The sequence below is a fragment of the Erithacus rubecula genome (genome assembly GCF_903797595.1).
Source record: "Erithacus rubecula genome assembly, chromosome: 12".
Taxonomy (NCBI): Eukaryota; Metazoa; Chordata; class Aves; order Passeriformes; family Muscicapidae; genus Erithacus; species Erithacus rubecula.
Window position 1 is genome coordinate 8,580,473 of NC_136664.1, and position 24,197 is coordinate 8,604,669.

At 42.6% G+C, this 24,197-nt stretch overlaps 1 protein-coding gene across 2 annotated transcripts; it reads right to left on the minus strand.

Annotated features, from left to right (window-relative positions):
- Positions 1-1,492: 1,492 nt before the first annotated feature.
- On the minus strand, positions 1,493-12,632 carry OSGIN1 (oxidative stress induced growth inhibitor 1). 2 transcript variants are annotated; one of them, XM_079315832.1, is made up of 6 exons: positions 12,040-12,632; positions 7,905-8,007; positions 5,428-5,564; positions 4,922-5,113; positions 4,507-4,598; positions 1,493-3,854 (listed from the first exon to the last, which is right to left on the minus strand). In XM_079315832.1, the coding sequence occupies exons 2-6, from the start codon at positions 7,987-7,989 to the stop codon at positions 2,861-2,863; spliced, it is 1,500 nt and encodes a 499-aa protein (XP_079171958.1). In that variant the 5' UTR covers positions 7,990-8,007; positions 12,040-12,632; the 3' UTR covers positions 1,493-2,860. The 2 variants fall into 2 exon arrangements, with proteins under 2 accessions (XP_079171958.1, XP_079171957.1); XM_079315831.1 differs by having other exon boundaries at positions 7,905-8,010; positions 12,040-12,171.
- Positions 12,633-24,197: the final 11,565 nt, after the last annotated feature.

Genomic DNA, 24,197 nt, shown 5'->3' on the forward strand with positions numbered 1-24,197 from the left:
GATTGTTTTGGAGCAATAAATCATGGTTGCCTCCCTGGATACAGAGAACTGAGTGACAACTTGAATTAGAAATATGTGGCTTGCCCTGAGGACCTGCAGTTGATGACTAAACCACCAATTCTGGTATTGAGATCCTCTACTCTGACATCCCTTGGGGGCAGAATAGGATATTTCTAAGCATCAATTGTGGGAAAACACTTCCCTTTCCTGTCCTGCACAGGGCAGGCAATTAGCTTGTCCCTTTCAGGCAGGAAAGGAGGTTATTTAAAGCAGGCACACGAGCTCCATCAGGCTGCTGACCTAGTTAGGAGCTCTCCCGTGCAGGGCAAATTAGCTCAGCATAGTGCAATGTGGGATGCAGGAATGATCAGCATGAACACTGTGACTTTGATTTCAGTGATGGGAAGAGCAGCATTTCACTTGACACCAATCTTATGACCTTATTCCCAGCACACTCCAATGGTCCTTGTTTTTTTTAAACACTCTTTGGCTTTTGTTCCCCTCCTCATTTGCTTTTGAGACAGGAAGATGTAGCCAGCATTTTCAGAGAGGTGAGCATTGATTAGTGAACTTTTTTCTAGCAAAGGTTACTGCAGAAGAATCACAGAATCACATTATTCCTTCTTTGGAATGCCCACATTGTCAGGATAACAGAATCAGAGGAAAGCACCAGCTCATGTAGAGTAATGCTGCTAAAGAGAGCCCTGAGGCATTGCCACCCCTCTGGCCAGTGAGCAAGGACACAGACCAGGAAACTCATTCCCTCCACTCTTCTGTGTGCAGAAAATGCTGAGGGCACTTCAGTCTCAGCCTGCAGAGAAGGGTGAGTATTGATATTTTAACACATTGACACACTACTCTGAGCTGTGCAGTGAAAAAAGCCAAACCCATCAAACCTAGAAGCAGTAGATAAGCTGCAATAGGGACAATTAAACTCTTAATAAAATACCCCATAATTCTCAACAACAAAGGTGGTAAAATGTTGAACTGGGCAATCAATGTCTATGGCGCCATCTCTATCCTGGAAATATTCAAAGCTTTCCCCAACAAGACACTGAGCAACTAACTGAGCAACTTCTAATTTTAGTGGGGTTGGAGTTGAGACCTTCAAATGTCCCTTCTGGTCTAAACTGTCTAAACTGACTTACTGGTCTAGGCTGAAATCTGGGGTTATTCTGCAGACAGGAGGAGAGAGCAGGTGAACAGGAAAGAGATGTAAGATCCCCCAGGCAAGAACAAACTTGGCAAAGAGCCTGGTTTGGCTTTGTCTGAGCATCACAAGAGACAGGCATGGCACTTTACAAAGTTCCTCATCCTACTGGAGAGCCAAAGATACATAGAGAGAAATTCACAGTAGGGTCCTCCTAAGGAACAGAGGGATGAAGGATTCAGCAGGCACACACCATGCCCTGTACTCAGCAGGGACATGATGGTGATGAACAGTTCATTAGGTCTTCTCTCTCAGAGATTCAGAATTAAAACAAACACAAGGTAAGTCTGAAATCACTTTATTGGGATGTTTCATACAAGAATAATCAGTCAGAAAAATTATTCAAGTGTGATACAGTAACATCACAGACAAGCCCCTCCCTCATCACAACTTGAGGCCAATTCATTTACAGATGTCTCATCCCACTCAGTTTTTCAGACACTTGTGATGTCAGTGAGTTTCAGTGCAGCACAGGGAGAAGAGTCTGTCTTTACATAAAATTAAATTAACTATGACTGTGATTTTTCCTGGGAGAGGTTTGAAAGCCCCTGTACGTCTGTTGAGAATGCTGCTTACAGCATAAGGCACCATTGCCATCCACCCCAGCTCAGAACAGACTGAAAGACTGTCACAAAATACTCTGCCAATAAAAATCTTTTAGAAAAACAGTATAAAGAGTTGATATACATATAGATACAGCATAAAGCTACCAAAAAGTGACCGTGCCATTTCCCCCCTTAAAAACAAATAATATTGCTTTTTAAAAAACATAATACATTAGTAATTCACCCAGTATATAACATATTGCACCTTTCCAGAATATTCTATGCAGCAGAAGCCCCATACAGTATGTGGGCACTTCCAAGATAGACCTGCAGCTCCCCTTTAGTGCTGCTTGACTCTACAGCAGCTGCCAAGAATTTGGCTGTCACAGGTTTAGTATTTAGAAAGGAGGAAGCTACAAGATGGCAAACCAATTATTTGTGAATCAGTACCATTTCTTCTCAGGAAGGAGAAGAACTCATCAGAGGAATCTCTTGATTTTTTTACAAAAATAATATATTACTTGTAGCTGGTGTCAGTGAGACAACACAGTTTTGAATGTATGTCAGCTTTTACTTGCAGAGTGCCCCTCCATGTGCCAAAGAGGTACCTGCAGCACCTGGCAGTGATTTCTGGCCTAACATACAGCCAAACCACAGGAGTGAGTAAAACCAGGTCAGTTTACTTTGTTTCATGACAAAACACTGTAAGACACCAACAGACACAGTGGTGTGGTCCTGCTACCTGAAAATAATTAACATTGATTCCTCAATCCAATTTCTGGTCACCTGGAGGGTTTCAGATAGAAGAGCAATTCTGATCTTGCCCCTTGCTTTCCCAGACCCAAGCTTCAGTCCCAGTAGCTGTGCACAGCTATGCAGAAAAGGAGTTGAATTCTTAGGAATTGAAGATACTGCTGTGTGTGGGACTCACCCTGTATTAATCTGCTCAAATAACTCAGCAAGAACTTACTAGCTCTCCATATAACCTTGAAGAATACCAGGAATGGCCTTTAGATTTGAGGATATACAAATCAGATGATTTGCTGCTTCATGGAAAGATCACCAATACATCCAGGTACAGGTAATACAGGGATGGGGGTTCTTGTTAGGGGGGATTTTTGTTGGCTTTCTTTAAGAGAGAGCTGGCAGCAGCCAGAGCCCCTCCCTGCACAAAGCGTACGAAGTTATCCCCTGCTAGAGGTCCCAGAGCATAGAGCCCCTTCTCCTGAGTGCACTCATAGGTGAATGGGTCAACATCTATGGGATTCCTCTTGGGGTTGACTGGCTGGTCACTGTCCACTGCCAAGTCAATGCCATCATTTGGCAGAAAGGAGAGGTTGGGGTTTGAGCCAGTCAGAACAAGAGCCATGGATATTTTATAAGCTTTCTGACAGCCATTCTTGTCTTGCAGGATGCATTTCTTGTCCTTGCCAAAGGAGAGCACGTGATGTTCAGGGAAACTGATGTAGTGCTCATAGGGCCCAGCACAGGCAGCTGTCTGTTCTTTCATCATCTGGTGCACTTTGTGGTACTCAGGGTACATCATTTTGGGCAGCTGGTTAAAAATAAGGCCCGGGTCAGTGACTCGTCTCCGAAAAACGTGGATTACTGGAATATTGCAATGGTGAGCAAAGAGAATTGCATCAGCAGCTGTCAGACCAGCACCTACAATCAAGACTGGATCTGACATGATGCCAACACTGTTGTTCTTCACTGCTTCTTCCAGGGCAGACAGCTGGTGGTGGACATAGGAAAGGTTTTCTCCCTTGACCCCGAGCCAGGTAGGATTGTCGTATGTTCCTGTAGCCAAAACCACATTCTCTGCATAGATGGAGAAGGGCTCTTTATCACCTTCCAGAGTTTTGAAAAATCCATCCACCTGGAAGACCTCTGTACTTTTTTCATTAGAGTTCCAGAGTGAGCCACTGCCCTCCTGCAGATCTTTCTGGGTGTGGTTGGAGATGCTCTCTGCACTGACTTTCCTCACAGAGGTCACAACAGTGCCACATCTGAAATTCTTCTGCAGTCCTTTCTTCATCACATAGTGTTGGTAATATTGAGCAATGTCCTCTGCTGTGGCTCTATTGTTTCTGAGGCCTCTGTAATAAAGTACAAACAAAGGTCAAGCAGCAGTTAAGTAAGAGTCTGGAATTTGTCCTCTCTTGCACTGAATGTATCCTAGAGCCATCTATCCTGGCACTACCAGAGAAGACTGATCTAGTTTCCCCAACATCAGCAAAGTTATTCCTGATATATAGAGCTAACAGTCAGGTCCAGAAGCTATTGGACAGAGGTAGCTTTCTCTGTCATTAACCCCAACCCCAAGAACATGCTTGGTTATTAAAGCCTTCCTCCAATATCGTGCTTCCATTCAACTTTTAACTCTGGGACTTCTTAGGATTAATTGTGACACATGTCAAGAGAAGCAGCACCTCAGAGAATGCACAGTAGATGAAATGATTATATTTGTCTTTGGGGTGGCAGCAGTAGAAGCCAGGTGACCATGCTTTCAAGATTTACTCAGAACTCATGGTCATGTATTCATCTCCTCAGTGGGTGTGGAGAAGGACACATTCCAAGCAGCACTGCAACTTTATCTGAATCACTCAATGTAGAATGGACTGGTTTGGGGGTGTAGGAGGGTGTCCTTTTTCTCACTAAAATCATCCATAACAGATGGGTAGCTACATTCAAGAAGTCCATTCCAGGTTCTCTAAAAAAGTTTGCAAATGATCCCACAAATGATCTCACCTTCTCTTTTGCTTTAACCATTCCTTGAAAGGGAGGTCTGGGAGTCCCATCCATTCTCCTCTGCTCAGGGTAATCATAGAGCCCTCTATAGACTGGAACAAGAAGCAGAGCAAAATTGCTTTTTAAATGTAAAAAACAAAAGACAACTTTTCTATGTTTCAATATGGCACACATGATGAAATCAGTAATTTCCTCTGATCTGCTGTCATGGATGAAACCATCCATGTTCTCCAAGAACAACAAGAGATGGGGAATATAAAGGCCTCTCTTGCTTGCTTTTCTTTTAAACTTTCATTAGACTATACATATGAAATGTAACCAGCTGACTGGCATTTTAGAGGAGCTTTTCTCTCTCCAGTCAGCACATTTGGCTATGACGCAACACCCAGACCCCAGCTGGCTCCAATTCACTTACGTGCCAGGCACCTCCAGGAGCATTTCTGCCAAGGACCAGGTGGGGAATGGCTCTGTCAGGCTCATGCCACCAAGTGAGCACAGATTCTGCTGTCCCACCAAAGTCTGTGTCTGGACGCTGCAGAGTATCAAACAGGAGAGCCACAGGGTTGTGGGATCGTCCCTCCAAGCCTTCAGACAGATACTCCAAATCCTGGAGGGACAAAGACCAGATGCTCAAAGGGCATGTACTGGCAGGCAGCAGACTGCTTGTTACTCCAGCACCTCTGATCAGTGGGTTTGGTGTGCTTGGAAGCTCATTTACAGGCACACAGAGCTGCTGTTGCCCAAGGGCTGCCTCCAGGATCTCAGCAGCAATGTTGCATTTCATACAAAGGACATGTGGATCACAAATCAAAATTTGCTTAAGGCTCATTCTGCCTGTCTACTTTGAAAATCCAAACAAGGTAATCACTTTTGATACACCCCCAGGATACTTTATTGGGATGTCATACTGTTTATACAAACCTGATCCAAAACAGAGACTTCTGGTGCCTCTTCCAGTTTTCTCTGAAGAATAGGATGAGGATGAAGAGAGTGTCTTTTGAAATAAGGGGTGTAACCAGACAGCAAATATGAGAGACAGATTCCTGAAGGTCCATTCCCTGAAAAAACAATGGAAAAGAATTTATACTTCTGGAGAAAGAGCAGTTCTTGAAAAGTGTTTTTAATATGCAGACCAATTCACTGCTACAGGGGATTTCCTGTTCCAATGGGCCTATTGGATGGAATTGGGGAAGTCATTCTACCTCTCACTTTCTCCCATTTTCATTGCAAGGCACTTAGAACTTGCAGAAAAGACACAGGGTTAAGTCAGGGGTTGCCCTGACCTGAAGCTTGAAGTCTCTAGCATGGTGATGAATGGAGTTATTTCTCTAAAATTAGAGGTTTAGAAGCTGATCACTGATTTCACATCAGTGCAGAGTAGTTCACTGTGAACAGGATACAAGATCCAGAAAAGAGAGTGACTACTGAAGTGAAGGGGAACCAGTTCTTCTCAGCAAGAAATTCCATTTTTTTAGGGATATTTGTCCATAGCAGCTTTGACTAATGGGTCTTGAGGACACCTTCAAAGGGGAAGCAGCCCTACTGTGGTACTGCAGGGTACTAAGGAAAAAGTCTCTCTGCCATGCCAAGACAAATCCCCAGAATACAGCACTTTGAACAGGTTGAACTTTGCTGACCACCCAACAGCCAGGGAAAAAACTAGATATATGTGACTCCAAAGCCCAGTGAGAGCAGCCTGTAGAGAGTTTACCCATGGCTGTTCTCCAGCATGTTTAATATTTTACAGTGTATATATTTATAATTGTCAGCCTGTCTGGCTGCCCAGGCTTTGCTGCTGTGTGGCCAACAACCATGGCAGGGCAGGACGAAGAGGGGAGGAGAACCCAGTGACAGCAGCCTGTTGACACAGTGCCAATGCTGCAAGGGTGACTGGAGCAAAGGCTGATCCTTGAGGATCTCACAGAGAGGGAGGCCAGGGCAGTGAGCTATGTGAAGGGCAGCACATGTCACATCTGGGGACAAAGGCTGCTGTGCTGAGCACGGACCAGCAGCTGCAGGTCAGTGTTTGGAATATTCCACTTGTAGGAAAGTTAGCCAAAATCAACAGCAACAGACACTAAAAACAAACTAAACTTCAGCTATAGTAAAATAAAACAAATTCCAGGTTACTTTGCTTTAGGAAGTAGGAGGAGGTACCTAAGCTAAACTTTACCACCTGAGTGCACAACACACAGAGGATTTATTCTGAACCATGTCTAAGCTTGATATGGATGGCCACAAGAACATCTGAGGCTCAAGCTATTTTACAATGCAGCTGCTTCCACGAGGCTGCCAGCAGAGCTGAGGGAGCACACAGCCTTCCTGGAGCAGGGCCTGGGGGAGTAGCTGGAATCTCTATGCAGTGTTGTCCAGCTGCAGTGAAACAGCTGGGCTGCTCCAGTCCAACAGCCTCCTCAGAGTGCATATCTTCACACTGTTCCTGCTGAGCCTTCAGGGGCATCTCCACCCTGGGTCCCTGCACAGGTGCACCAGGGAGGTACCAAAATATCTCCCTTCCCTCCTAGAGACTTGTACAGCTGAGCAGCACAAAGCCACTCTCAGGCAAGGATTGCTGGTAGGAGTATCCTTGTCAAACCTGCTGTTAGCAAGGATTAGGGGTGATTTATGCAGGGCTCTAACTTTGGAGCAGCTGCCTCAGGTGCTTTGGATTCAATGCCAGATAAGGAGGGAGCCCAGCTCTGGAGGCATGAACGTGCTCAGGTGAACAAGGTCCAACAGCTGACAGCTCATGGCTGGTCACAGGGGAAGGCACTGACATCATTACTGTGCTCCAAGAATCTCCTCCCACTGCAAAGATCCCTCTTGCAAGGGAGGCAAGACAGTTACTATATAACCTGGGTTTTTTAACTGGTAGAAAACTGCATTTTATGAGTCTGTTAAATCTGTACAAAATCATCATAGCTCACTCATGCTTTAAAATAAATAGGTGAAAAATTTCAAGGAACTTTAACAGCATCTCTATTACTTTCTAAACAGACATAATGGTGAAAAAACTCACACAAACCTACCTTTAATTCAAGCACTACAAATAATCACAGCAAGCTGATTAACTATCGGTACTGAAAAGGTTTCAAATATTTCCAAATATCCAGCAGAGAAAAAGCAGGCTCAGATGAACTGATGCTCAAAATGTTACCAATTTTACCATTAAAAATAGGCATGTGTTTTAATTTGTCAAATTTGTCCTTATTTCTCACAGCTCTTAGAGGTCTCTCTCTTATAGTATTATAGGAAGTTTGGGAAAGGATGCAGAAACAGTAATCAGAAAATTCTGGTTTGAGTGAAAACACATGGAACTGGAACAGAAGTTTAAGGCAGCAAGTCCAAAGCAACAACAGCACAAGAGAGCACTGCAGTGCTGGCAGGAGAAGGCTCACCTATGATCACAACAGGCAGTGTCTTGAGCCCACTCTTATTTGGGGGTCTGGTCACTAATGGATACATCTTCCCATCTGGAAGCATTTCTGCTCTGGAATCTACCTGCTGGAACAAATATGTTTTGAATTATTTGCACTTTTTGACAAAAAAATCCACAAGAAAACAAATCAGAAAAACCCCACAAGTTATTCTCCAGCTCTCAAACTCAGGCTAATCTAAAGTATTACCCTTGCATTGCAGACTGTCACATTGCACTTCCACACTCAGGACAGACCTCATTATCTTTTTCTCCTCCTGGCTCCAAAATCAAAGGATGATTCTCTGATTATGCTCCTCAAAAGGGGGAGAGAACAATTATCTTTCTTTTTCAGACATGAATTCCAGTTACTCCAGGACAGGTGGCAATTTTAGGAACCCTCTGACTACATTAAATGAAGTGTTGCAGCTTGTTAATAGAAACTTCACTTTTGACCATACTCTATTAAAAAATGCATCATTATCACAAACATTTTTAAAAATAACTTGTGCATTTACTGATAAGTAAAGTAAACCTGACTCAAGGCTTCTGCCCAAGGGCTGGAAATCTTCTGGTTGCATTTTCAAATAGGTACCATCCTATCACTATAGGTTTTTTGAGAAATGCTAGTTTAATTCTTTCTTAATTTTCTAGAAAATGGAGAGTTCTGGGTGTGAACAAGCAAGTAACAAGTCTTTGAACAAAATATGCATCATAGTTATCTTGGAGATAAGGTGTCATTAGAGTGGAATCTAATCTAATAATCTAATCTAATAATTATTCAGACACCCAATGAACAGTGAATGTTTTTATCATTCCTGCAGGAATCCTACCATGTCAAACAACAACTTATTTAGTTGTCCTTGGAATTCAACTCTAGTGTCAGTAACCTAGAGAAGTTATTTTTACCACAATAAACATGAGATTTCTGAAATTCAGCATAAGCTTTTAATTATTCCACAGAAAATACGCTTTTTTATAAAAACCTTATTCTCATTTTGGAAAGTTAATCCAAAATCCACAGACTGGCACAGCTTTGTCCAGTAGGGCACGCTCTCCACACCCTTTCCAAGTGCAGGAAGGTCTGGCAAGTGCCCAACACAGTTCCATAAGGCCTGGCACATCACTGCCTCTGACACAGGAATTGCAGCAGATGTCTCCCTACCAGTGTCATGCCCCTCTTTGAGCCTGACATTTACGTCACAGCAGCTCCAGAGAAGTGCAGGAGCCTGGTGACTGAATGGGCAGCCAGGAAACCAGCAGTGAGTTTACAATTGGCAGATTCCAGGCTGCAGCAGGAGTGCTCTGAGTGCATTTGCTTTCAAGGATGTGACAGTTCTCACACACACACCAATGTACAGCTCTACTCCAAGGGACTGGGTCATCACATAAAGCTGACAAGATGAACTCAAAACTAGCAGCCTTCTCCAAGTTTTTGGATCACAGTTTAGCAACACTTACTGGGTGCCTGTTACTACTTAACTAAGCATTAGTCTAAGACTCTCATGTATTTTGCCTGGCAGGGCATGAACCACTTAAAATACATTATAGTTGTGCTTTCTCATTTAAGTAATTTGAAGCATTTAGCTTTGAAGAGAGTTGGATCTCAACGAAGCTTATGTTCTCAATTTAATTGGGACTCAAATGCAGTTGCACTCACTGCAGAAGATGAACTCTCCTTAAGGCTCCCACAGCCCTGGAAGCTGTGGGAGCACAGCCCAGCCACCCAAGGATCTCCCCAGCCTTTTGGGTAGGTGCTGCCACATTAACCAAAACCTGCACCACCTTCAGCAGACTGTGGTGTAAGTTTACCCTCAAATAATTCCTCCCTACAAAGCTCCAGAGCTGCAATTGGTAGAATTCAGCACCAGCACCTGGGAATGCCAAAGGAGCAGGACACTGGTGTGACAGTAAACTACAGAATCCAGCTGCAGCTTAGCAGAAGTTTCTTCTCCGTAATAACAAATAACCCCCCTCCATGACTGCATTATACAAGAAGAGAAGTTCTTACCAATTTTTCCTCACACAGAGTACACACCTTATTTCTGTTAAACTACTGGGAGCCTGCGAGAGGAAAGCAGGATCTTCCAGGTCTCTGCTCCACAGCTCCCTGCAGCAGCATGCATGGAAAAACTGCATGCACATCTGTGGGGTTTTTGAAGGAAGCAAGGAGTGCTGAACCAACCCAGCAGAGCCCATGGCAGCAGCTGCAGGGCAGCAGCAGAGCCAGCACACAAATGAGCAGCCTGCAAGCTGCAGGAGGGAGCACAAAGTGATGCCACTGTGGGCCAGCATTTTTAGGGGGGAGCCTGAAGGGGAAAGAAAGGCCCAAGGCAGGAGAAGACAGCCTGGCAGTCCTGTTTGCTTTAGAGGAAGGTTGCTTGGCTCCTGGCCATTGCACACTGCCACCCTTCCCCACCCTGATAAAGCACAGGGGCAGCAGCCGCTCGCTTGCTGATAACTCCCTGCTCCTCTCACCCTCCCCCTACACTCTCTACCTTTTGACACATGAAAGAGGAGAATTTTCTGGAATTAAACCAAACTTTAATAGCTAGAGGAGCACAATGGTTATTCTGATGAAACTGGATCTGTGCATGTGTGACCATTTGTAACCATGGATTTATTCAGTACCTGGGTTCACAAAACCCTTAATGACAATTCAGTGCTACCTGAAGATTTGACACTGACAATTCTATCACAACAAGATTAACCATCCTAGCATCTCTCCTTAAGTGGAAAAAGTCCCTTTCACATCCTATAGCTGCCATTTCTATAATTCATAGCTATTAATTCTTCTTTTTGGGCAGAAAGTGAATCAGGTGCAGAACCTGTTTATAGCTATTCCCATCCTGTAGGCTAAAGGTCTGATTTCTGGGGGTAAAACTGAACTCAGAGCATGTCAGGCATTTTAGTTTCAGGCCAAACATTCACTTTTCCTGCCATTAGATGTTAAGGTGGATTATTTTAATTACTTTTTTCTTCTTTTTTTTTTTTAGTCTTAGACTCCTACACTTCATAACCTGGGCAGCTAATACAGTGTAGCAGAGGAAAGCCTGTTCTTGCAGGAGCCATTGGAAAGCAACTGAACATTGAAGTTCATTGTAAATCTACACTGAACTAGTTAGCACCAGGAAAAAGCCTGAGACAGCAAGAAACTTAAGACTGCTCTTCTCACCCTCCTTTTATGTAGTGTAGGCTGCTGGGCACTCACACTTAGTCAGCTTAAGTGACACTGAGCTTGGCTCCTGCTTTGAGTTTCCTACTTTGAATAGATGTCCCTTTCCTTCCCTTCATTTGGGAGAATGCAGCAAGTTTCACAACTTGGCTTCTTGCTGCTTCCAAAGCATTCCAGTGTCTGCGTGATGTTACATAATTGTTTCTGGCTGAAAAGCACCCAGCTCGCTCTGAGCCAAGCTCTGCATACCTTCCTGACACAGCCCCATGTCTAGAGGGACTATAACTCACAAACTCAGGCAGTGTGGCTCTCACTGGCTCCAGGCTGCAAGCCTGAAACAGGTTTAAAGTGAGCAAATGAAAAAGCAAAGATACACTTAGCAAGACAAGGACACTCTGTGATCCTTGGAGAAATAAAAAAGGCAGGTTACATCAGCCATATGCAGACAGCTCTCCCTGTAACAGCCATGAGGTATTGCTGAAGTGAGAACCACCAAGTGTGGCCTGAGCAGCACATGGGGGCAGTTCAAGAGGGCAATGCAGTCAGGGCATAACTGGGGAGATAAACAAGGTACCACAACTTTCAGTTTTAAAGAATAATTCTAACATAAATGCAACAATAGTTTTCTTCAGCTTAATTTCCTCATCAACTCACTTGTTTCACCAGTTTGGTATTTAATTAATTAATACTTTTAAAAAAAAATCAGAGATCTTGACAGTTTTTACATTTTATACTTCCCCACAGTTTCAGAAGTTGTTCTCTCCTTGTATCATCACTCTTACATGTCAGGCCAGTTACCCACGAGACACAATTAAACTATGTGGGAAAAATTCAACTTTGTGATACGTAAGAACACCTTTATAGAAACACCCCTGTGATACTCAGAAGCTGATGTCAGGGTACAGCAGACAGAGCTCTCTGTACCTATTTGGAGCCTTCTTACCTTTAGCAGCAGGTCTGATGAGAGGTGGGATCTTTATGAAAGTGATTGTACAGTCAGGACAGCACACCAAACTACAAGCCTGGAATCCTCTCTCTGCTCTAAGACAGCTGTTTAAATATAGTAGGCAACCAGCAGCAAGAGCAGAGAGGAGGAGCCAAAATGACTGGAGGAGGAGCAAGGAAAATACCAATAAGCGTGAGTCAGCAGGAATATTTCCCTTCCCAGCTCCTGAATGAATGATGTAGAGAAGCTTCCTTAGTAATGTTCAGCTGACTATGTGACTACCGCAAAAGCAGCCTTACAGACCCATGCCTGTCAAAAGTCCTGCACTGAACAAATATTTCCATTTTTAACCCTCAGGACATCACAGATATATAGTGGGTCTGAAAAAAATTTATTTCACTTGGTATTTCCTTTTCTTCAGTGAGATAAAGTGTTATAAGCCTTTTGCACAGTTGCAGTAAAATGAGTCAAACTGCTTCCATAAAATTTAGAACTCATCAGGGTGTTCATCCAAGGTATCTTACTCAATTCAGGGAATAATCGATCTGGCTTGCTAAATTTAAAGTGCCCTTCACAAATGAAATAGTTTTATGCCAGAGTGTTCAGTTCAAGTAGTAAATGCAGCACATGTTTATCTCTGGGGCCATCTGTTTGGAAACCACAATTTCCAGGAAATCAGGACTGCTGATACACAGTTAAGATGCATACTTTCATCCATGTGATCTAAAAGCTGTTCATGAGAAGGATTTCTCTACCCTCACGACCCCATCAGAGCAGAATATTTAATATAATACTCTATTTTAATTCCACCAGAATAAGTTGTTTTAATAAATGTGAAGCCATTGTTTCACTTAAAGCTTAGTTACCAGTCAATCCTTTGAAAAAATCTGACTCAGTAAATGCTGTCAGACTGAAGGGGGGTGGAGAGAGAGGGGTAAGGACTCTCAAGTTTCCTGGGCCTTTATCCAAGCATTTGCACAGAGCTCTTAAATAACTTACACTGATTTTTTGACAGCAAAGCCTTTTATACGCATTATTCAGATATTTATTGGCATGTAACCAATGTGTCCATGTCAACCATGGAAAAATTAAGCTTTCAGAGAAAATAAGGCATTTGTTTGGTTAGGTGATTTAAGAGTGCCCTGTTACTAGGTTTTTCAGATCTGTCTTCAACATGTTGCAGCGTTGTGTGTCAAACATTGCAGAACAAAGATGTTCAAGTCCATACTTGCTGGTACCATAGATACAAGACAAAACCACATATGATGCTTTGGCTGGCTTTGCAATAAGGAAAATGAGAAATAGTTCCTATGTGTGCAAATCTGCAGAAATAAAGTTGCCCTCTCTGTAAAAAATAGGAGATCCTCTCTATTTCCTACCAGAATTTATAAAACTAGAATCTCTATTACCTTTGCAAATAAAATCAGAATGTCTTTCTAAAAACACAAGCTCTCCCATAGTTTTGTGCACAGTACAGTTCTTTACAGGTAAATGTTCATGTACAATCACCCACTGTCCTTTATTTGCTTGTACAATAAAACCACTGAACACAGCAATTTGAGGTCTTCTTTTTTTATTGATATCCCAAGAAACACATCACATGGAATAGTCATATATCAAAGTAACTGTTTCTCTTTGTGTTGTTTGACTGCAAACAAATGATTCAGCCCAACACTTTGGATAAACTTTCTAGAAGAAGTAATTGAGCAATCTGTAGTTGGCCTTGAAGCCAGCCCTTGACCTACAAACTTATGCAATTCACTTCTATTTTTTTCTTGAACTGACAAAGCCGTTGAATTGATGCACACATTTATGGACAAAGCCATAACCATAACACTGCACTGGAATACTTTGCACCTGAACCAAGCCCTACTTCCTTAGAAAGAAATTGCCTCGTTATTTATTGACTTTTCATCTCAGGTTATGTAAGCTCTACCTGCCTATCTTCTACTCATGAAACCTGTCAGATAGCCCTGATTCTGCTGCCTCCTGATTTGGGGGAGTTTAAGCCCTGGTGTCAGAATTGATTGTTTTGCTGCAGCACCTCTCCAGGACCCACCCTTCCCTCTAGCCAGCCTTAAGGTGTACCAGACTCTGTGATAAATTATCCTGACAAACTACATTGTTTCACCCATTAGAACTTCATGTTCTGTTGGTTTTTCATAATGAGAGGAACACTCCCAGTGTGATCCTCCATGGGCCACAGTAGGGCTTTGATGCTTTGGTGTTGCTCTCAAATATGCTAAAACAGAAATCTAAAATTCTGGGTATTTTCCTGCCTAAGAGAATATTAAGTGTTCCATTCACTTATACACAGAATGCATATCATTTAATCTAAGACAGAATACAAGATCAAGTGCTGGAAAATTTGATCAAGTATTTATGTTTTATATGGTCTCTGTGCAGAACCTAAATCCCAGCTTCACTTTGTTGTTGCCTCAGCCTCTCCACCTTTATCACCCAGAAAAGCTTACACTTGAAGCTATATGATAGCTTGTGTACCAAAACTAAGACCCATATATGTATTGATAATAATTTGTTTCACATCAATACCATGACAGTTTACCTGGTTTCTTTTTTTGCTTTGACTGAGAGCACCTCCATCTGTCACCAGCACCACAACCCAGACCACATCAGCAAGATGTTCCTTGTAAATGTTGTGGCAGTCCCCAGTGAGAAGCAGCAAGTTGTGGCCATACCACCTCTGAGAGCAGTTAGATGTCTGAGATATGTGACGTGCTCTGCTAAATGACAGAGGTAAAAAAGCCTGGGGAATCCCAGACCATTGCTAGAAAAAGCAGTTTAGGCAACTCTGCAAATATGAGACCCAGTTCTGCTCTCGGTTAAACTTGTGACTTCCTACATGTGTTTGTGCTTTCACATGGCTTCCTCTAAAGAAAGATTTGGACCAGACCACATGTCCTAGCTTTCCCATGTCCCTGCCAAGGCCATATCTGCTAAGTGTTCATACCCCTTTCTGCACTGTTTAGGCAGCTGGGTCCAAGGGAAGAGAAGTGAAGGTTCACTGCACCCTTTTGTTGTTCACAGTAGCATTGACCTCCCAGCCACATAAATGATTGAAATGGTTTTATCTTAGTAACTTGCAAAATTGTTTGAGAAAAGTAAAAAAAAAAAAAAAAACCTTGCAATTTGCTGGAACTATTTTAAGATGGTGACTTTTGTTTTTCCCTGCTTTCAATTCATTACCTTGAAATCATTCCCCATCTGTTTGAAGAGGGTTGTCTTCCCACAGCAATGAGATGAAACCAAAGATTTTCACCACCCTCCACTGGCCAGGGGCTTCAGCCATTCCACAACCTTGTCCTAAAAACAAGTGTTAAGAAATCAGCTTGGGGAGGTGGCAGTCAGTCAGAGCACCCAGGAGGGCTGTGAAGCTCTGCTGTCTGCATTCACAATAACCCCCTTGGCTGCTCTGAGCAAGAACCTGTGCACAGCTCACAGTGTGCACTCCAGTGCCTTACTGGGACATTCCACATCTCCTGCCTGTCCAGGCTTAGGGACAATGCAGACAGCATTGGCAGTGCTCAGGAGAGCCCCTGTAAGCACACCCTGAAATAAACATTCCCAGTACAATATGGGAAGGCAGCAGTGGATATTTTCAAGCATAGTTTACATGTGAAGCATCCGTGTAGAGAAGCAGTAGAATGCCAAGTGGCTGTGCAGGCATTTCCTCAGAAAATGGGCCAGGATCACCATTTCCCTCCTCAGGTGGCTGGATCATAGCCAAGTCTAGGGCGCTTTCTACTTCCCAGCACACATGGTTCCTTTCAAAAACTAGTAGGATGCAAAGAGGTGCAGTCCTTAGGCTCCAGGGCCTACAGCCATGTGTGTTTCCCAGGTCTGGATCTTTACAGATTCTTCCTTCCCCAAATGCCACAGGCAGAGGAAAGCTCAGCTCATGAGCTCTGCCCCAGACCTCCATCATGAGCTCAACATGGATGTTTTGGGGAAAAAAGTAAACACACACTTTTTCATGTCAAACAAACAGCAGCCATGACCTAGTCAAAGATTAAACTACACATGAAACTGGTTGGGAATTTTCCTTTTATCTAAATGTCAATATATTCAAAATATTTACATGAGTTCTGGAGAGCTGCAGAAGGCTCTCTAGAGCCTTTTGCTTCTACAGTCATTGTTTAGTTATGTTCTTTTAGTTTACATGGGCATTTAGCAACTGATTAATTTAATAAACTGCTGTAGAGTACTGTGGTGTGTGCATATATCCCAAAGCACAAAATATCCAATAAAAGTTAATGTTCATTGTTTCTTGAGTGGAATAACTAATAGAGAAGAAAACTGAGAGTAGTAGGTGCAGCTGAACTGTGAGCACTGAGCATCTTCTCTGTACATACTTTCCCTTAGGGCAAAACTGTAGTTTACAAGTGAGTAATTCAAAGTTGGCAAAGGAGCATGTGATGCCATGAGCTCGTTTAACTCAGTAACACAAACTTTCATAAGCAGGGCTGCAGCAAGCCTTTGGAGTTTCTTGGATTCATTTTTTGCCACAGCTTAAGCCTTTCAGCAGCTCTTTAATCCAACTTCGGTGTTCTCTACTTTACCAAGAATCACTTAATCAAGATAAAGGATTTTGTAGCTTTCCTGAAAGGCTTTGAAACATGTACAGCTAAGGGCACCTAGAGCTACCCAGCCAACATATTCTACTTTGTCAAAGAAAAAGAAGATTTTCTGAAGCACAGCACAATAGTTTTTAGCTGTGAAGGTTTAGAAAAGGACTGAACTAGAGTTATCCTGCAGCTTCCTACCATCAGGGTCCATTTTCATCTTCCTCTTAAGCACCTGATTCTATCAGAGGTAGCAGCTGCTTGGATCCAGGCGAGCCAATCTGATATTCCTGACTTGCAACATTTCCTTTCTGCCATAACTTTAAGAGTCTAAGTTCTAAGTGCTTTTTGCACGCAAGTTTTTTCTTCTTAAGAGTCCTTCCATGCATGCTAAAAGGTCAATTGAAGTGACATTTCCTTCGACCCCAATTTCCCTTCACAGTAGCTCCAACACTGACTGCCAGGAGTGAAGTTTGAAGTCCCCTGGCACTATTCTGCATAAAACTGGGTGAACCAGTATCTTTTACAAAGACGGTCTTATCACTTTGCCAATATATAACAATAACAGCAATAATAACAATAACAATATAATAATGCATTGAAGTGTAACAAAATTATTTCAAAGGTCAGGCTTCTCCCCTGTAATTGACAGCTGTTTCTAGTTTAGTTTAAGGTGGCTGGAGAGCAAAATGAGCTGTTACTTCCTGTTAAACTGCATGTTCTCTTTTGAAACACACACATATATTCTGAGGTCATTTCTGTGTCTTAGGAACATAAAAAATATTCACTGTGAGGTCTGAAAAAATTTTGCACGGTGGATTTGCAGGTAAGAAAGAGGCAGGATTTCTGCAGAAGAATAAAGCCTTTCAGTAACTAATTCCCCAAAGCATTTGGTTTAGAAATACATCACAATCTGTGTAATTCCACATTTAACTGACAGACACTCATTTTTGCACATGTCAAAGCTTAAAGCTGAACATAGGTCAGTGAAACAGATGTACAGTGCTAAGTTATCTGTCAATATACATACTCATCTTGTACTAGATTAAAATCCAGTTTTCCCAAGATCTTGTTCAAGTTGTATTTCTGCTTTTGGAGAGATTTCAATAGAAATATCTCCCTTGTTTCTCATCCCCAGCTACTCTATAAAAACATATGATTTCTGTTTCAGGTGTATTTTTGCTTGAATTACTTTAGTTCATGTTCTGTTGTTACTGTTGTGTTGGGTTTTTGGTTGGTTGGGCTTTTTTTGTGGTGGCTTTTTTTTTTTTTTTTTTTTTTGATGTGCTTTACTTTTTGTCTATCAAGCAGTTATTTCTAGAGTAGAGATGAGAGTCTCTATATTAGTGTTACACCCTTGTCAATAATTATTCTATCATGAGAAATAATATTCTATAATAAATATTTTATCAAAAGAGATATTTTATGAAGAGAAATTATTTTTAATCCACTCACATTTTTGGCAGCTGTCAGGCCAGCTGCAGTTTTTATTTTGTTTCCACGGAGGAGTCATCCCAAGCACAGATGAAAAGGAGGAGGTGTTTCTCATTGCCTGGTCAATATTTATCTCGATTGCGAAAATGTTAAGTTGGAATCATCTGTGCTGGAGAGGCTGGGGACTGGAATATGAGGTGACCCTTCACCTGCAGGCTGCAGGCACGCAGCAGGGCTGTGACAGCAGGACCTGGCTGGCTCTGCTTATCAGCCCAGCTGAATGTGCTCGGCGGGGCAGAATGATGTGGCACCAAGGTGACCGCAGCCTGGGCTATCTTTGGGATCTGGCCCTGGCATTAGCTTAAACCCTTTTTTCACTCCTGCCACCCTGCAGGGGAACATTCAGAGCTGTCAGCACCAGCTGCAGATCAGAGCTACACTGCCATGTCACAGAATCTTGTGACCTTGCTCTGCTGGCTGTGGACGTGTGCCTGGGCTGCCAGGCTGGGTGAGCAGAGCTCCTGTGCCTGCTCTGCCTCCTGGGACAGGCACAGCTCAGCCAGAAGGGCCCCAAAGGTCCATCCAGCCTCCTGTCCCACCCTCAGCAGTGGCCATGAGCAGTCAGGCACAGCAGAGAACAGGACAAGTGTGTGATGCTTGTCCTTTGTTTCCCCTGCCTCCAGGTACTTGCAGCTGAGCCAGCTGGCTGAATCTGATGAGCTTTGTTCTCTTGCTAGTTCCTTCCATCTGTTTTCATCTAGTTCCCAGTAATTTCACAGGTGGCCTCTAGTATTTGTACTAAAGGGAGATAACACAACTGATTCCTCTCCACAGCATCATATTTATACATTTCTATTATATTTCTCAGTCTTCTGACTTATTCCCAATACAGAAATTTTCCACACCCTATATCAACCTGTTTTACCTTCTCCAGATGCTCATCTCATATGCTGAGATGAGAAAAGCAGTAATCTAAGCACAGATGAACCATAGGTTTATGCATCAACCATCTGGTTTGGCTCCATCCTTTCCTAGCACTTAATTTGCTTCACCACCAGTCAGCACAGAGCTAACAGCTCTAAAGGACTATTTTTCTTGACCTTAGATTCAAGTTCAGGCTTGTCCCTACTGTGACTGAGCCTCCATGCCTGGACCTATGCCAGAGCATGAGAAAACACATAGAAATTGTGCAAAAGTGTGAAGTAATAGGACACTGCAGAAGCATTGCACACATTTTTCTTCAAACCAATGCAGTCAGCCACATGCCTGATAAAAAGCAAAGTGGCAAACCTTGGAGACTTTCTGGATACTCCTTGTTCACAAAGAAACCTCAACAAAATAACTGAAGGGCATGCATGTGGGAAAAAGCATGTTCTCACCTGGTACCTCAGGAGGGAGGTGGCCTTAGGTAAACACAGCAGAGAAGCTCAAAGAGCTCTTACTGCACTCCGTCCCCTGGCCTGATCTTGATCTGCTCTTTCCTCTCACCTGAATAAAGCATTCATGAGGTGCTTATGCAAAATCTCTCTAGGTTTGCCTCAGGAGTGAAGGTTATTCACACACACCTGAAAGAGACAACACAGTGCCTGTGTGTAATGAACCCTTCCCTCACTTGGAATGGGCACCATGGAAATAAAGCAGTACAAAGGTGATGCCCAGAACTTCTAGAAGACTCCCTAAGCTTATTGCTCCTGGGAAACATAGACAAGACTCTTGGGCCTGGGAGAGCAAAGCTTCTCTGTTTGCTACCCCCACAGCAGTGCTAATAACCCCTCTTGATGCTCTACCACTGGGTACCTGAGTACACACCTCATTCAACTCATCAGTTCAGCCTGTGAATAAAAATATCAACCATGAAGTCAATTATTATGCTTATCATTGGCCTCGAGACAGAATGAGAAAAAAGTAACCTTAGAAAATAATTTTGTTGAACTTATTTATAGAATTATGCAAGCTTGCCATACATGCCTCCATTTTTTTCTGAAATTTTACACTTTTGAATGTGTCATTAATACAATGGAACACAATATTAGAAAATGCCTTTTTTTTTTTTTTTTTTCTCCCATAAATCCTAGCTAAAGGACTTTGAGTCCCACTCAGCTTTGCAGTGTTTTCATATTTTACAAATGACGTGCATTCAGTATAAAGCCTTGATGGCTTTCTCCTTGTTCTGACATTTGGGAAAGCATAAACAAACTTGCCCAGCTGTCACCATACTGCTGTTAGTCTTGGAACACAATAAAAGCTGGAGTGTCATTACTGAGCTGCATCCTGAGAGTGCACCCAGCTTGCAGCATCCACTTCAAACACACAAAAGTGTAGCAAAAAAGAAAACATCCAATCAAATAACCAAGTGGCACACAAACGAACATGTGATAGCAGAAATCATCTTAGAGGACAATAAGAGAATTAAATAATATAAGGAACATCTCTAATCTTAACAGAGTGTCAGTCTGTCCCATCTGACTCACATCTAGGTGTGACTGGTTATCAAACAAATACTTTTAATCATTTAAAGATACATAAACAGTTCCGAGATTAAATATCTGTTTATTCATTGCCATAACAGAGGCAATGAACCCATATCCCTGGCCTGTGCTTCAGCCACAGAGCTGCTCTAGGACAGAAATTATCCAGATTTCTTGCTGTGCTGCAGGCGACCAACCTGTGTCACCCGACCACAAGTACTGACCCCCTCATTGAAAAGTGCTAATCTTTCTAGGTCAGTAGACTAAGTGATTTATAGTAGTTATTCACAACACAGGTCAGTTTTTAGTTATAGCACACGACCCCCCAGGAATTAATTCCCATTTGCAAGCTCTCAGTGGGTTCACTTTGGGCTGAGGCATCTGTCAGTGCCCTTGGCCATGCAGCAGTCTGGAGCACACCCAAGCTGTGCCCAGGCATGTTCTGTGGAAGGGCATCTCTTCTGCTCAGTGCCTAAACCTCCAGCATCACTAGGCCAGAGTGCACCTCAGAGCACTCAGTGGCTCTTGCCAAAACCCCCAACAACCCCTGTGCCTCCATAGGCACAGTCTGTGATACAGATACTCCTGCATCTTTATATCTACATTGCTTCTTGGTTTCACATCTCTCCAAGATGTTGCAATTTCCCACAGAATTGCAGTTTCTACAGAAAATTCACATATTTTCCAATATACAAGCATTTATTTCCTAGTATATATGTGAGTAGCTAAAACAAGTAGTCTGTTTCAGCACATTTGTTGGACTTGGTGTTAAAACTCTTTGTATGCATTTATTCTGGAGGCATGCTTGTCTCACAGCTTCTGATCTTATCTCCAGCCTGTACTGGGAAATTACTCCCATGAACTTTGGAAGGTCAACTTGTTAAACATCTATCCATTCTCCCCTACTCTCTCTAATCATCTTGAAATAATAATTAACTTAATTTTCCAAGATGGGGACAACTACTTTACTACCCAATTGATGTTATGTGTTTCAGATGACTCATATACAGCAACTATGCTGCCTCCAAGGGTTTTTCCCTACAAAAATTCCTCACTGAAACTTGCCAAATTAACTTTTTTCTTGTTCCTTATTTCTTCATCTGAGAGGCAACATTCTTTTCTAAAACTTGCAAAAGATGGCTTCATGCCATGGTACAGGTATAAGCTCGTCAAAAGTAACATGGCACAAAGCAGAGAGCTTGAATTTGGGACTCTGCTGGGAAATGAAACAACTGAGTCAGGAAAAATCCCATGTCAAACCTTTCCTGCCTGATATCAACTCCAGTTTTCTATAGATTCTGCCAAAGTCTTTGGAAATCAGTTGCCCAATAGCTCTTTGGGAATAATGCTGGATATTCACTGGTGCAGAGCGGATATTTCAGCAACTCTCTGAAGGAGGGTTTGGTGCATCACAGAATGTGCCTGCACAGGAAGGCAGTTTCACTGGGCACAGCTGGCAGAGGCAGAAAAAGAGCCTGAGGGGGAACAAACCCATCTCTCCAGCTGATTAGGTGCAATAATTCCTTGGAGGAAACTTGCTGGTTTCAGCAGCAACCAGCTTCCACCAGCAGACAGAGGTGCCACGCAGCACATCCTGTTCCACAGGACATTGCTCACACAGGGTCTCTCTAAAGCTGGAAATAGAGGTGATGGTGTCTTGCATGTGAATGACAGCACCCCACACCTGCAGAGATGCCTTCCAGCCTGCTGAGGAAATCACCTGCTGGCAGACCAGCATGTCTCTCCGCCCTCTACCTTGTACAAAAGTTTGCTGGTTTATGCAACCTTACAAAAACACAACAACCTTACAAACAAAGCTGTTTTGAAAGAACTCCAAAACATACAAGAAGTGTCTGAGCAATACATGAAAACAAGCCTGAATTTCAGCTTTATAGAGTTTCATTATAACAATCTAATATCAGGTATCACAAAGGAGTTCATTCTGGCTGAGTATCAGTGATGGGTGAGAGGGAATTTGTTAGCTGAGATACCATAAGATAGTTGCCAGAATTGCATGAAACATTACCCAGTTAGCTCCTTACACTTGTCACAAAAACTAGGATCATTTTCTTACAGGTTTTATTCACTGTTGAGCAAGTCAGTCAGTCTTCAAGGGATAAAACAATTAAGTTTTCAGCTTTTAAAACAGCCCATACATGTTAATTACTCACTTCAATCCCCTCATCTGGAACATTAACACGAGGCAGGCTGTTGGTGGGTAAGGTGTCTGTCAACATCAACAAAACCTTACTTTTGGCAGATCTTGTGGTTTTTGCTTTTAGAAGGGGTCTGAGCCAAATCACACCACACAAACAGAAAGGCCTGTCAAAGCAAAGGTAAACATTCCAACCAGCTTCAAGGGCATTTGGATCAGTCTTCCTGTAGAATTGATAACTCATGATGTTTTTGGAATATAGGAAAAGGTACAGTGTTTTTCCACACACCAAGGCAGTAATCTCACAGTTTTAGGAAGAAACCTGGTAAAGTGAAGATTAATCAAACTAGGATCAGATTGCTGCTTCTGTAGTAGGACTTTACATTTTCCTAAATAACATATTGAGTTTCTAGGCATGGAAAAAGCTAAATTATTATTAAAAATGGGCATAAGTCTTTTCTGGAGCTTTAAGGTAGATTAGCTTCTCTCCACCCTACATCTATCAAAGGAATGCCCAGAAATTTTATAATCCCATATCCAGAGGTAAAACACAGTAACATTTACCAGTTAAAAAAGGACAACCTACACCTCTGTGGACTGCCAGTCTCTCTCCATTTCTTATGGATGCAATCCTAGCCTGTCCTGAAATAACCTCTTCAGACTCTTCTCAGAAACCAAGAGAATAAAACAAGGTGCACAACTGCTCACACAGTAAACACACAGCCCTACATGATGCAAGAGTATTAAATGCTTGTGCAAAACACTGAGTTACTAAATAAAACCAAAGAGATTATAGGAACCTCCATGTCCTTTAGCTGTATTTATGGTAGCAGCTTCTTTAAGTTAGAGCTGCAAGTCTTTTCTTCCTCTGGCTCACAGCAGCAGCCTGCACAAATAATTCAGAGTTGATCTGAACAGTCTGCTTCAGCCCACCACATGCTGTGTCCATTTATGTGCAAACACACATTCAGAGGTCCCTTTCTGCTTTCGAAACATCTTCAGCTGCTCTTTAAATTCCCCAACTGCTGCTGAGAGCAGCACAGATGGACTCTAATTTCTCCACCCAAGCATCTGCACATTTTTAGCCCCTTACAAAAGAAGGGCAGACAACTTCTGACATGCCAGTTTGAGACTGGCAGGTACATTTTTAACCTTTCAGCTCCAGGGTTCTATTCATGCTGATAAAACTGGGATGCTGCCCTCACCCATGCTGATAAGACCATACTGAACAGTTGTGTTCTGTCTGGCTTCCTGCTCCCTGACTCATTAAATGTCTGCCAACAAGCTCCATTTACTTTTACTCTCATTCTAATTGCCCTATACATGGTGTTTCATTAGCTTAAAAAAAAAAAAAAAGGTGTGCAGAAAGATCTGGAAAAACTTATGTAAGGCAACTTAGATAAAAAGCTGAGCTTTAGGTAGTGCTGAACTCAATAAAGACAACAGTAATAAAGACAACAATAATAAAGACAACAGTATCCACAGTTTTGCAATCACATTCCCCTCATTTCCAAG